The following is a 14,527-nucleotide window of genomic DNA, read 5'->3' on the forward strand; positions in this document are numbered from 1 at the left end:
AATGGTGGAGGAAGAACCTGTGAAAACCCTGGAAAGAACCATCAACCCACAAGAAGCTATTGGCAAGCTTTCTCACATACCCACATTGGCTGAACATGGGACTTGAATCCATGCAGAGGTGAGATGGCAGTGATCTGTAATGGTGAGCACTTTAAATGGCTGCCACTTGGGGCCCGCAGAGATGTGGTAATGGACAGACAGAGCATATCACACTGTCATACCATAACACAAAGAACAGATTTTATCCCCATTCGAAAAGAGAGATTTTTAATAATCTTAAAAAAATATTTTAAAAAAATAAAGTGACAGACATTTCTTGACCACCACTATACATGTCTGTATGAATAGTAAACAGTCATGTTTAGAGCCCAAGTAAAACTACCCTTAGGGCAGTCAGATTATTATACAGCCAAGTAAAACTACCCTTAGGGCAGTCAGATTATTATACAGCCAAGTAAAATTATCATTAGGGCAGTCAGATTATTATAAAGCCAAGTAAAACTATCCTTAGGGCACTCAGATTATTATACAGCCATGTAAAACTACCCTTAGGGCAGTGAGATTATTATACAGCCAAGTAAAACTATCCTCAGGGAAGTCAGATTATTATACAGCCAAGTAAAACTACCCTTAGGGAAGTCAGATTATTATACAGTCAAGTAAAACTATCCTTAGGGCACTCAGATTATTATACAGCCAAGTAAAACTACCCTTAGGGAAGTCAGATTATTATACAGCCAAGTAAAACTATCCTTTAGGGCACTCAGATTATTATACAGCCAAGTAAAACTACCCTTAGGGCAGTCAGATTATTATACAGCCAAGTAAAACTACCCTTAGGGCAGTCAGATTATTATACAGCCAAGTAAAACTATCCTTAGGGCAGTCAGATTATTATACAGCCAAGTAAAACTATCCTTAGGGCAGTCAGATTATTATAGAGCCAAGTAAAACTACCCTTAGGGCAGTCAGGTTATTATACAGCCAAGTAAAACTATCCTTAGGGCAGTCAGATTATTATACAGCCAAGTAAAACTACCCTTAGGGCAGTCAGATTATTATACAGGCAAGTAAAACTATCCTTAGGGCACTCAGATTATTATACAGCCAAGTAAAACTATCCTTAGGGCACTCAGATTATTATAGAGGCAAGTAAAACTACCCTTAGGGCAGTCAGATTATTATACAGCCAAGTAAAACTATCCTTAGGGCACTCAGATTATTATACAGCCAAGTAAAACTATCCTTAGGGCAGTCAGATTATTATACAGGCAAGTAAAACTACCCTTAGGGCAGTCAGATTACTATACAGCCAAGTAAAACTATCCTTAGGGTAGTCAGATTATTACAAAGCCAAGTAAAACTACCCTTAGGGAAATCAGATTATTATAAAGCCAAGTAAAAGGCATGGCAGTCAGAAATAAGCAACCATCATTTCACATTATTAACTGACTGACAATTGGCTAGGGTAATGCTGTGTTAAATCCTTTAGATAAAGTACACAAAGTCAAAGAACTTCATTCATTTGAAGTTAGATCTGTGTCAAAAGAACATCACTGCCATGAATGAAAAGTTGACACAATCTTAAAGATTAATGAAAAGTTTGTGATCTGTGACAATGTTTCATTGAACCTGGATTTCCATCCATCTATAAAATGTACAATATTATTTTTTTAGTAGTCAGAAAAAAGTTTGCTTAATTTTTGAAGGCAAAATGTCAAAATGCAGTTGCACTTCAGGGAAGAGTTCAAGCCATTTGCAAAGCAAGCAAAGACCAGCAAAATTAAATTTCAGAACTCCTGGATGGAGTTTGACTTTGTGAAGCACAGCAGCAATGTGGAGCATTTTATTGTTTCCACATTGCAAACATCATTGTGAAGTGCATGACATGCACTGATATAGCAATACCACAAGGCATATCTGACACTTCCTCACAAAAATGCAGATGCAGAAGGAGAAAAATTCAACAAGAAATGTCTGAACAACAGTACCATCCAGGCTCCAATGAGTGCAAAGATGAACACAAATAAAACTTGCATTTCCCTACAACCCCCTCTAGTGAAATGATGAAAGCAGCAAAGACTACATGTAATTAATAAATTATTCCACTGTCCAACTGTCAAATATTAAAGACAGAAACCTATATGCTATTTTATTTTTTTAAACCAATTTAAATTTCCAGTAATTTTCTAAAGGCTTATATGAAAGATTACTTATTTTTAATTGGATAACACTGCAATTTTGGATCAAGCATACTAACTCACCCTTGAGATCTCAAAATACACTTATTGCACCATCATCACCACCACCACCACACACACTGCCCAGGAATATGCCAGGTATGCCTTATCAACGACACTTTTTAAAACATGAGGCCCAATTGGGCTTGAGGTTGTTCACCTGCTTCTATCTACTAAAATCCAAATACACTGTCATTTGGCCAAAAAATCTAAGCTAGTCTGTTTGCTGATACAGTTGACTCCGGTTAACAGCACAGCCTCGGGCCCGTCACGAGACTGTGCAGTTAAACGGAGTGTGCAGTTAACTGAAGTACAGTACAGTATAGCTTTAAATCAGCACGGCACAAATATAGGTGAAGAATAAAGTATAAAGATGATTAGAATCCACTCTTGCAACATTTATTTAAATGAAACAAGAGTCTACAATGAACGGCACTAACGTAATATTGTTAAATCAAACACAATGAAATTGACGATTTCCAAAAGAAATCGGCAATTGATGTCTGCACACAAGTTTTACTAATAAGTTGGTAAATTGCCGACTCTATTTTGTAAAACAGTTCAAACAGCTCACATTTTCTCTGTTCCATGAATCTGCAGAAATTCTGGAGTGAGTGAATAGCAACTTTAGATGAAACCTGGTTATCTACTGCGTTGTCGTCATCACTTCTTTCGTAATTTTCTACTGAGTCGTTGATTTCACCTTCTGTCTGAAGACTGTCATTTAATGCAACATATGATTGTTCCCATGCTATTGCTCCCTGGTGGGCGGGAATATACATGCATCTATCACCTATGGTGTCCTTTACATGTCAATCATTTACAAAGTTGCATTTACCGGCTTAACTGTCGGCTTATTTGAAGCGCTACAGCAATGGACTGGCAATAACTGATCCTGACTATACATTGTACAGTTAACCAGAGTAAAATTGTAATGAATAATGTGCCACAGGCAGAACATTTATCGTGCTATTATCCGGAGTGTGCATTTAAGCGAAGTGCAGTTATCCGAAGTTTGTTCCCATTGAAAAGCATTGGGAAAAAACGGGACCGGCGTGACTACGTGCAGTTATCCGGAGTGTGCAGTTAACCGATGTGCAGTTAAGTGGAGTCGACTGTATGTTAATATTTTACAGTTTTTAGTAACAGCAGCTCAATTCTATAATAAATCTACATCATTTGTACAAATTTGAAAGACCTTTATGACTGGGTGCATTATTTTTAATTTTGTCAAATTCTGTCAAGTGATCATTGAGATAAAGTTACATAGAGGTTAATCAATTCTTCGTAATGGGCATCCATATTTGAACTAGATCAGCAAATTTATACCAAACTGAAAAGCCTTTATGCTAAAATGATTTTTGTCAAATTCTATTGTGTTTTTCTTTGTCTTAAATTATTCCTTGAATTCTTCTTTTAAGAAGCACTATATCTGACAACAGACTGCTGTCAACCTTTACAAAAATGAAAGGTACTCATATGCCTGGATTCTTCTGTAAATGTAGATAAGTTCTGTTCAGCAGTTTTTTAGAAGTCCTTTGAAGGTTTTTCTATAATTGTAAGTAATGGTGGCCATATTTGGTGGTGTATCAACAACAGTATACACTTTACAACTCTTTCCAGGATGCTTTCTATTTTTAGAAATGGTTGCCATATTTGATAGCAGAATGTCATCAAATATAAAACCATGAAAAGATTCATGCCAGAATGCTTTCTCTCAAATTTTTTAAAATTATTTTCAGCAATTTTTGACAGTCATTTAAAAAATACGCAAATTTTTAGTAACAGTGATGTAATTCATGGTGGATTGAATCATTTTGTACAAACTTGAAAAAATTTATGTCAGGATGTTTTCTATTAAATTTAAGTCAAAGTCTCTGTTACGTTTTTTTTTAAAGATGTAAAAAAAAAATTTAAGTAATGGTGGCCATATCTGATGGCAGATCATTTTCATTTGTACCAATCTGAACGGCATTCATGAGAATGATTTTGTCAGATTCTCGTAAGCTAGGATTTAGTATCATTTGAATTTGTTATTTTTAGTAACTGCAGTCATAACTGTTGGTGGATCAGCATCATTTAAAAAAATTTAAAAGACCTTAGTAACAGCATGTTTTCTTAAAATGTTGGCAGATTCTATTGAGCAGTTTTGACAAGAAGTTAGTCTTAAGTTTTCTTTGTTTTTATGGCAGACATATTAGATGACAAATTGGCATCAACTGAACAAACAATCTGAGAGGTCTTTCTGCCAGAATGCTCCCTGTAATGTCCCATACAAATTGGTAAAGTGGTATTGGAAGAGAAGTTGTAAATCAAATAACTGAATGGATGATGCAGACGACATTAAAGAATCATAACATAAGCTCATTTGGCCAAAACGTAGGGAATGTAATGAATAACATTTTCCTTTTTCTACAAAAATTATAATAGAAATGCTAAACTTGGCTCTGCAAAAAGGACAGGTTCACCTTAATATTTGATGAAATACAGAATTATCACAATCTTTAATGTTTATTAACTGCATATTTCATATTCATTATTATTAATCACTTGTAATAAGTCTAGATTACCAGATCGACTGATAATTTTCTTTTCATTGCGAATTTATTTTACAGAATTCCTGTAAAAAAAATGGAATTATAAGATTTTTATGTACCGTATATACTTGTCAAGTCAAACTGCAAACAACAAATATCCTGATCTGCCATAGCATAATGCATTTGCAGGTCAGGGTCTATGTTGTTTGTTCTACTGATTACTCCTGACAAACTGCACAGACCCAGATCTGCCAGCACATCACGTGTTGGCAGATCTGGGTCTGTGCAGTTTGCAGCTGGATTCATTCTATACACAAGTATATATGGTATTTATGGGTTAACATATAAAATAAGATTTTTTTAATGGAAGGACTAGATGCAAAATATTCTATATTACAAAATACCCATTACATCTGAGTAGCTTGTACAGTCCATCATCTGACACTAACTGAATCATTAGATATACAGTCAAACCTTTCTTTAAAGATGAACTGTCTTAATAGACCTGGTTCTCAATGCATGGTTATATAGATTACGTAGTGTTATAACCTCTCATGAAAATCACTTTGATGTCTTTAAAGGCCATGATAAGGTGTTCTTTCAAAACTGGTTTACTTATAAAAATATTTAAACAATTGTGGACACCAATCATCATGAATTTTGTGGCTGTTACAAACCATAAATGTAAAGACTCGACAAATAATAATCCATCCGAGCAAACAATAAAACCACTTCCCTAGTTCACAAATTTATTTATGGATGGAAATGTTACTTTACCCAAAACTGCTAGAACTGATGCCATAAAATAAATAAATTTACAGTATAAATTTTAGTTTTAATTTGTGTAGGTTCTACAATGGTCAAGCAGTTGTAAAACAATTACACAAGCAAAACAAATTATGTAATTTGGCAGAACATATCAGGAACTTATAGCTTTGATATACACTTTAATTTTTTGTTGTTGCCTGCAACAAATATCTCTTCATCAGAAATACATGCATAAGTTAATTCAAAGGAAATATTTTAAAACTGAAATAGAATTTTTGTGATACAAAAATTTTAATACTTACAAACAACCCTGAAATTTGGAAGCATACATTTTTACTAGTTGAAAAAGGTTCTAAAGAATGCAGACATTTTTCAAAGTACACTTATGTACCAAAATTTCTACTCTTTGAAATATTGATACTCTAACTTTTAATTTATTTTTCTTCACAATGGTTAGTCCTGATAGTAACTGTAGACATGAAATCATACACAATGGATAGTGCTGATGGTAACTGTAGACATGAAATCATGCACAATGGATAGTCCTGGTGTTAACTGTAGACATGAAATCATACACAAATGATAGTCCTGATGGTAACTGTAGACATAAAATCACACACAACAGATAGTCCTAATGGTAACTGTAGACATGAAAGCATACACAACAGATAGTCCAGAAAGTAACTGTATATACAAAATCATACACAACAGATAGTCCTAATGGTAACTGTAGACAAAGTCATACACAATAGATAGTCCATCAGGACTATCTGTTGTGTATGACTTTATGACTACAGTTACCATCTGGACTATCAATTATGTATGATTTCATGTCTACAGTTACCATCAGGACGATGGTAACTGTAGACATGAAATCATACATAATTGATAGTCCAGATGGTAACTGTAGTCATAAAGTCATACACAACAGATAGTCCTGATGGTAACTGCAGACATCAAATCATACACTAATGATAGTCCTGCTGGTAACTTGGTAACTGTAGACATGAAATCATACACAATTAATAGTCCAGATGGTAACTGTACACATGAAATCACACATTCTTTTTGTTGATGTTCACATTACTACTTGTTATTATGTTGACATACAAAGTGGAAGCAATAAAAGGATATCTTCTCATTACCACAATTACATAAGTTCTAATTAAGTAACATTTTAAAACTGACTGAAACTGAACCAAAACTAATCATGCCCAAGTCATCGCAAGTCACTGAGAATCAAAACTAATCATGCCCAAGTCATCACAAGTCATGCCCAAGTCATCACAAGTCAATGAGAATCAAAACTAGTCATGCCCAAGTCATCACAAGTCACTGAGAATCAAAACTAATCATGCCCAAGTCATCACAAGTCACTGAAAATCAAAGATATAAGGATAGGTGCACATTATTTATTTTTCCTTCATGCCCAGGCGGAAAGATAAGTAGAAAAAAAAGTATAAAATATAAGAATACAAATCACTGATTTTACCTTAACTGATTTTCCTGGCTGGATAAAAGATCCAGCTCACTCCCACTGTTGTCACTCTTATAATGTGAGGAATAACTTGCACCACTTTGAGAGCTCTTTCCAGGAGATATAACTTTATCTAAAGCACTATCTTTACTATTAGATAATCTATCAGCCAAGGCTTTCTCTGGTGTTGTAAGCGGAGGGGTCCAACTTTTTCTCCTGACTTTTTTTGGACTGCCAAAATCTAAACTTTCTGAGTCACTTAGGGATTCTGTAAAAAAAAATATTAAGATATTCTGATATTCTGGTTTTGAAAAATCTACTCTAGTACCATGGCCTGAAGTGACATGATCACATTAAGATGTCATCAGGGTTATTCCATTTAAAATTACATGGCATCTGGGGAAGGCAGCTTTTCAAAAAAAAGATATGCCAAGTTACCCTGTTTATTCCAAGAGTTTATACTATAATAATACAAAATTATAAATTTTTGCATCTATGGGTGACTACATGAAATTAAAAGTGCCTTCCTTGCATCCCATGTATGTTTTACTGGAACAGCCCTCAATATGACCTCACTTTTTTCCAAGGTGTATTGCAATGCTATGAACTCTGGGAGGGCTGAACAAAATGACATGGTTGTTACTTCTGTCTCTTATTAAAAAATTGACAAGTGAAATACTTGTAACTACTGTTAATAAAAAATAATACCATCAATGCAAAACACATAAATACCTTTTTTGAAATCGGGTGCAATTTATGACTTTCTGTTAATCACCCATGTATGCTTTCTTTTGCAAAGAAGTAATGTGATCTCAACAAACCTATGATCTTCACCCTGGTGCAAACTTGATGTAAAGTTGGGGATAGATACGCACAACAAAATGCACATCAACCTATACATTTATTTTAAAGATTCTGGATTCCATCAGCAATGTAACAATGTCCATTTATACAAAACTTAAATAGTTAAACATTTTACAAGCAATCACTGTCAAAATTAAAAGGAAGATGGGTTCTACATAACACTAAGCCTGGCTTGAGAACCATGCTGTTATATAGGTACCATGTACACTCGCTTATCATTCAAGTCAAACTGCTCACAACAAAGATCCTGATTTGTTGTAGCATAATGCATTTGCAGCTCATGTGTTTATGTTGTTTGTTCAACTGCATCTCTGGGTCTATATAGTTTGCAGTGGGACTTGTAAGCAAGTATCTATGGTATATGATTTTGAAACAATTAACACCAGATTTTAAGACCAGTTGCACTGCTGTCTTCACCTATTCATTCATCACATCTTCAATATCCTGGATCCTATCTTTACTTGCACTTATGAATTGGTGCATGGATTTATCTGAAGGAAAGTAACTCATACCAAAATTACACTACTGTAACCTAATTTTTGTGACAATTATTTGCTGCTATCCATTCCTTAAATCCTCAGCTTCTTGTCCCCTAGCTCACCTACATTCAAACAAAATTGTTATCTCAAGGAAACCATACCACAAGTAGATCCATGTGCTCTAATTTTATGTTTGAGTGACTTTTATATTTGCTGCACACTAAAAAATTTGGAACCTATTTCAAATATGTCTCCCTATCTGCTAAAACAGGTACGACAGTCACGATAGCCTTGGGACACTGAATTGACCAATAGGTAATGTAATGGCACCAGTTCTGTTCCATGTAAGAACAATAACATAAACTGATAATAACATTTTACTTTCAATTTTTGTTGTTAAATAAGTTACAGCAATCCTGAAATCTTTAATTTACTTATACCTAATTTAAAAGAAAAAACAAAACCTTAAAGATTTGCAGTTTCTTCATAAGCTGATCCTGTATTATTGGGTTCCTGCAAGTCGTGGTTTGTGGTAACCACAAAATCCACGAGAACTGATGCCCGATGAATAAAAGTTAATTCATGGTAGTTCACATTAAATATCTAGTGATTATTTTTGCTCTGTTATACTGATGGTCTTGCTTATCAGTCTGAAAGGGGTTTAGGGTAACATATTACTAAAAAACTTTTAAAGTTTCTTTTTAAGCATGCATTCTTATGCATGGATACAAAATTTTCTAAAATCAATAAATTACTCAAACATGTATTTTTATAATATTTTTATTTGTTAACATTTCCATGTCAATGACAACTTATTCCACCTACCAACCTATCTTCCATCCACCCCAACACATATCCACCTACCTACCTACAGTACAGTAAAAACTGTTATGAGTGACCTCTGCTATGAGCGACCACCTGTTATTTCCAACCACAACTGTAATGCACAGATCGATTTTATTATATAAACGCTGTCATGAGCGCCCACCTGCTCACAGCAACCATGATGACTTTGCAAAATATGCATTTTGGCACAGCTATGAATGACATCACAAAAACGGTGATCAACTCCACTGACCTTTTTTTTAATGAGGTCTTTGTATATCAAACAAGCAAGTGAGAATCATTTGAGGGATTCGACTGATAGTGTTAAAGGCTTGTGATGGGTATTTTTTCCCCCGATGTTACAGTAATTACATCCCAGTAGCTAAGCCATCAACTATTCAAGCTGGTGTGACCAGGTTACATACTTTGTTCACAGAGTTAATCCTTGTATGTCTTTTTAAACTATGCTGATGACTTTTGTTTCTGAGTAAATGATTCTGTTTCTGGTTGAAATAACATTGTGGTTTTTTTTCAATAATTGTTAGATATGCAGTGCACATGTATAGATTTTTCACATATTCCCAAACCTAGTCAAAACCATCTTTACAGTTGATTTTACAACTAAGCACTAATAATGTTAACACCATTTTATCTTAATAATGCTGGAAGAGCATCCAACTCAAATAAGACAAATTTTAACATTGGAGATAATAATTATTGTAACTGAAAGAAGTTAAAAAGACCAGATCACTTGCAAAATAGCAGTTTAAACATCGGTAAAACAAATTTAGGGTGTTATTCAGTTGGAGTAAATCAGAAATGATTTGATTATGATAATATATGCGATCTTCAAATGTAAATGTGATTTCATGTTTAATGATAAAAGTATATCTTTATTGCTATATAAATGCATACAATATTTTAGAAAGAACTTTTAATAAAGAATAGAATATATCTGGTGATTGTGGTTATTTTTCGTTAAATTGTTCTGAAACTGGACCATGCAAACTGGACTTTTGTAAAAACCTGTTATGAGAGACCACCTGTCTTGAGAGACCATTTTTTGTTGGCAGAAAGGGCAGTTTCTCATAACAGGTTTTACTGTACTACAAACTTAATAATTCATCACCTGCTCTGAACTAAATATTGCTTTGTACATCATCTCAGTAGCTGAATGTACCTGTCTGTTTTCTTTTGACACTCAAGGACCTCCTCTTCAGAAGCCCTAAATCTCTGTGAATATGATTCCCCTCCCCATGCTCCTTTGGCCCTGTCAACTGTACTAGCATCCTGTTCAATCTCTGTTGCACCTGACAAAAAACATATTACATAAATGAAAGACTTACAACTATAATGACTTTGCTGATGGAATCTTAATTTTTGTCCATTTGCTGTTAATTACTGTAAATTATAAATAAATAAATCTCACAATAGTGCTGTAAACCTGTGACTAAGGGGCAAGAGGTTTGTGTTTGAACTGGTGTAGTTGACATCTGATACATCTTGATATGAATCTGTAAATGGAATACATAGTGCTAGTCAACACCATCTTGTAGAGCTCAAGCAGCCTAGAATATATGATGATTGCAGTGGCCTCAAGCAGACTTGCATGCCAGTAAACTAAAAACCATTGGCATGTACAAACTGCATGCAACTTCAAAAATATCTAACAATTGAAAGAAAAATTAAGAAGCAAACTTGAGTAACAAAATCCCTCTGCTTACTGTATGCTCATTTTTTAAAATCTCCATTTACTTTACATTGCCAGAATTATGCGGTACTCCATAATACTGCACAGATTTTTGCTGCATGACTTGTGTCTAAAAATAGTATTGTATGTTAGAAACTACCCTTTATTATAAACAAACACTGTATGGTACTAATGCAGATGCTGGAGCTTTTGATTTATTAGATTTATCTGTGGATGAACTAAGCAAGCTGTCTGGTCCATTTGAAAGAACAGATGATAAAGCTGACAAAGTGGATTAGTTCACTGAGTCACAAAAGAAACTTTCAACCAAGCAAACAACTGAATTCAATATCTGCAATGTCTAGAAATGGCTTTATGACACATGATGGCTTTATGATAAATGCAAGACATGCAGTATTGCAAATACCATTTTGATCATTTAAACACCTTTTTAGCAGATATGTCCATAATGATTCTCAAATTGAATTGTTCACATTGCAGGTCATGCTCTCAAGAGTCTATAAAGAAACATCATAGAAGTCAAATTAAGGCTATGGCCTATTATGTCTCTCATGTCCCATTTTACAAATTCTGTCCCTCATGTCCCATTTTACAAATTCTATCTCTCATGTCCCATTTTACAAATCCTATCTCTCATGTCCCATTTTACAAATCCTGTCTCTCATGATCCATTTTACAAATCCCATCTCTCATGACCCATTTTATAAAGCCTGTCTCTCATGTCCCATTTTACAAGTCAGTTCAAGCACTAAATTATTTAAAAAATGCAACTGAAGAAGGCAGGTTTTGGAGAAATGCTAAAGCCTCAGGGCCAATAAGCCAAATGATGAAGGCCTTATTTTCAGCTCGTGAAAGAGGCTCTCACATCTCAGCTGTTTTTCAATTTTCCAACTAAAAAAGTTTTTGACAAAATGTTTGGATTTATAGTACAAGTTATGCCTCTAGAGTACCTCATACAATGAGCAAGCAAGTGACAGGGCAAGTGAAATGCTCTACCAAGTTCAGAGGTTGCTGGGTGATGCTAAGTGCACATAAATGTTATTGTACATTTGTTTCTATGCTTGTGTGTTCACTTCAGAATCAGGCATAAATTTAATTTTGTTTCTTGCAGTGTTTTTTTTTAATTACTCACTCTTGGGTAGAAAAGCAAACTGAGTATATAATAAAAGGATTACATATCTTTAGGAAAATATGAACTTATTTTGTTCTGAGTTATACTGCACTATCAATGTTTATTCAGTATATCTCAGAAAAACTTGTTTGTATGTTCCAATACAGATGAAGTAACCTATCAGTCTTACACATAAGTATAAGTGGTGTGTGTGTGATTTGGATTTTTAATGTAGCTATAAAAAAATGTCAGTCATATCGTTATGATGTTTGCATTGTGACAGTTTATAGTGATGTCTAGCACTGGGGCATCATGCCGCAGACATGTAGCATGATGTCCCACCCAGTCACATTATCCTGACACCAGGACAACCAGTCCTAACACTGACCTCTTAATGCTGAGCGCCAAGTGAAACAGCTGTTGTAACATTTTTGTAAGTCTCTGGTATGACTCGGCCGAGGCTCGAACCAACGACTGACCGCATCTGAGGCGGACGCTCTAACCACTAGGCCACCGGTGCGGTCCAAGTATAAGTGAATTCCATAAAACAATAGTTATTTGTTCCAGACACACATATGATTCATGGTATTTATTATTATTATTGTAATTTGTTTCTGTTTGTGTATGAAATAATATTCCACATGTATTTAAATATTCTGATACATCATTAATATTTTTTACAAAATGAGAAGGGGCCCCGAGTGGCCGAGTAGTCTAAAGCGCTCTCCGTTACGGATCACTGCCATCTCAACTCTGTCTGTGTAGGTTCGAGTCTCGGATTCGGCCAATGTGGGTATGTGAGAAAGCTTGCCAGTAGCTTCTTGAGGGTCGGTGGTTCTTTCTGTGGATTTCTCGGGTTCTTCCTCCACCATTAATACTGGCCGCCATGTGTAGCCTATCGTGTGCTGAAAAATGGCATTAAACCCTACAACAACAACAACAACAAAATGAGAACAGAAACTCACTGAAAAAACATTTAAACAATATCTTGTATAATTGTACTTATGATCACAAAATAGTTTTGAATCATTCATTCATGTCTGAGTTGTAATCCTAATATTATTATTTCAGTTTATTTGTATTTTTAAATAATAATATTAATAATAATAATAGTAAAGATAATAATATTAAGTTATTAGCAATGCAAGGGCCTTATTATCTATGATTTACTCAGCAGGACCATAAACAGAGGAACTTGTATTGGGAACAAAAGAGAACAGACATTCTGGATTCTTAACTCCATCAAATAAGAATGGGAATGTGGGAAATCAAGGTATAATTAACATAAAGCTGGAAACAAAATTTGGTTTAAATCCAATAATGCTTTGTAAAGTAATGCTGCATAAAAAAGTCAGGAGGGCATGCAGTTGTAACTTTTATAAATAAAAGTATGGAAACTTTTATAAATAAAAGTATGGAATGGTGGAAATTATATTCCCAGAACATCTCATCAATATATAGTCAAATGTGGCTTAAATCCAACAATCCTCAGTAAAGTAATAGTCGAAATAAAAGTCTGAAGTTAAGAAATTATGGGGCTGTAACATCTGTATATGATGTAATGGAATAATAGAAATCAAATCAAAGTCTGAAGGAAAGACAATTATGGGGCTGTAACATCATTATACAATGTAATGGAATATTAAAAATCAAATTAAAGTCTGAAGGAAAGACAATTATGGGGCTGTAACATCATTATATGATGTAATGTAATAATAGAAATCAAATCAAAGTCTCTCTAAAACAACTTGGATTACCCATTTATTTTTGGGAAACAGGTCCATTCACACAGATGGAAAATGAAGTATGGTTGCAAGTAAGCTATTATGAGGCTTGGGAAAGGAGACACCATGTTTCCTATTTTCTTAATTGATCCCACTTTAAGACCTTGTAGGGGCTCTTGACCCTCTCCCCTTTTCCATTACTGGAATGAACACAGATTAAGCGCTTACAGTGTTTTCTTATAAAATACATTAACAGTATAAAAGGTATTTAATGTTGCATTATTGATGTTTGTTCTTTCATTTAAATGGTGCTGTATACTGTTAGCTAAAAATATCTACATCAAATAATGCATACATTTTTCAATACTTACTCTGAAAGGAAGGTAAGCACGAAACTTACATTTGAGAAAATCAACTTAACAATTTATGAACACTATACCCTGGTTCTTGCCAAAACAAATTATATTACTCACATCATCTAGGGATTTATCCTGCATGGGTTTTACATTAGGGAACACCCTTGTTGGCTTGAGATATGCAAGGAGCTGTCGAATCTCAGTACAGGAAGAGTGGAAGGAGTAGCAGGCCCTGAAATAGCCATGAGTAGATATGATGATGTCAGACAGCCCCAGGGAGATACGGTGTGTGAAATACATAGTGGTGGGCAGGATCAGCATCACTCTCTTGTCAGCCATGGAAAATTTGCAAACCTGTAACAAGACAAAGAACACATTTTGATGTACTCTTGTTCCAAGGAAAAGAGTAATTCGGATGTACACTTGTATCAAGGT

At 34.6% G+C, this 14,527-nt stretch overlaps 1 protein-coding gene across 1 annotated transcript in view; it reads right to left on the reverse strand.

Annotated features, from left to right (window-relative positions):
• The window catches only part of LOC149789043 (uncharacterized), a 55,535-nt gene that overhangs the window by 5,422 nt on the left and 35,586 nt on the right, over positions 1-14,527 (reverse strand). Inside the window, exons 9-11 of the mRNA XM_089975217.1 lie at positions 14,210-14,446; positions 10,371-10,500; positions 7,038-7,290 (exon numbers count right to left, since the gene is read on the reverse strand). Coding sequence (XP_089831343.1) covers positions 7,038-7,290; positions 10,371-10,500; positions 14,210-14,446 — 620 coding nt within the window. The remainder of the gene's footprint in view (positions 1-7,037; positions 7,291-10,370; positions 10,501-14,209; positions 14,447-14,527) is intronic.

Source organism: Sinohyriopsis cumingii, chromosome 11 (assembly GCF_028554795.1).
Source record: "Sinohyriopsis cumingii isolate HCF-2022 chromosome 11, ASM2855479v2, whole genome shotgun sequence".
In the NCBI taxonomy this organism is placed as follows: Eukaryota; Metazoa; Mollusca; class Bivalvia; order Unionida; family Unionidae; genus Sinohyriopsis; species Sinohyriopsis cumingii.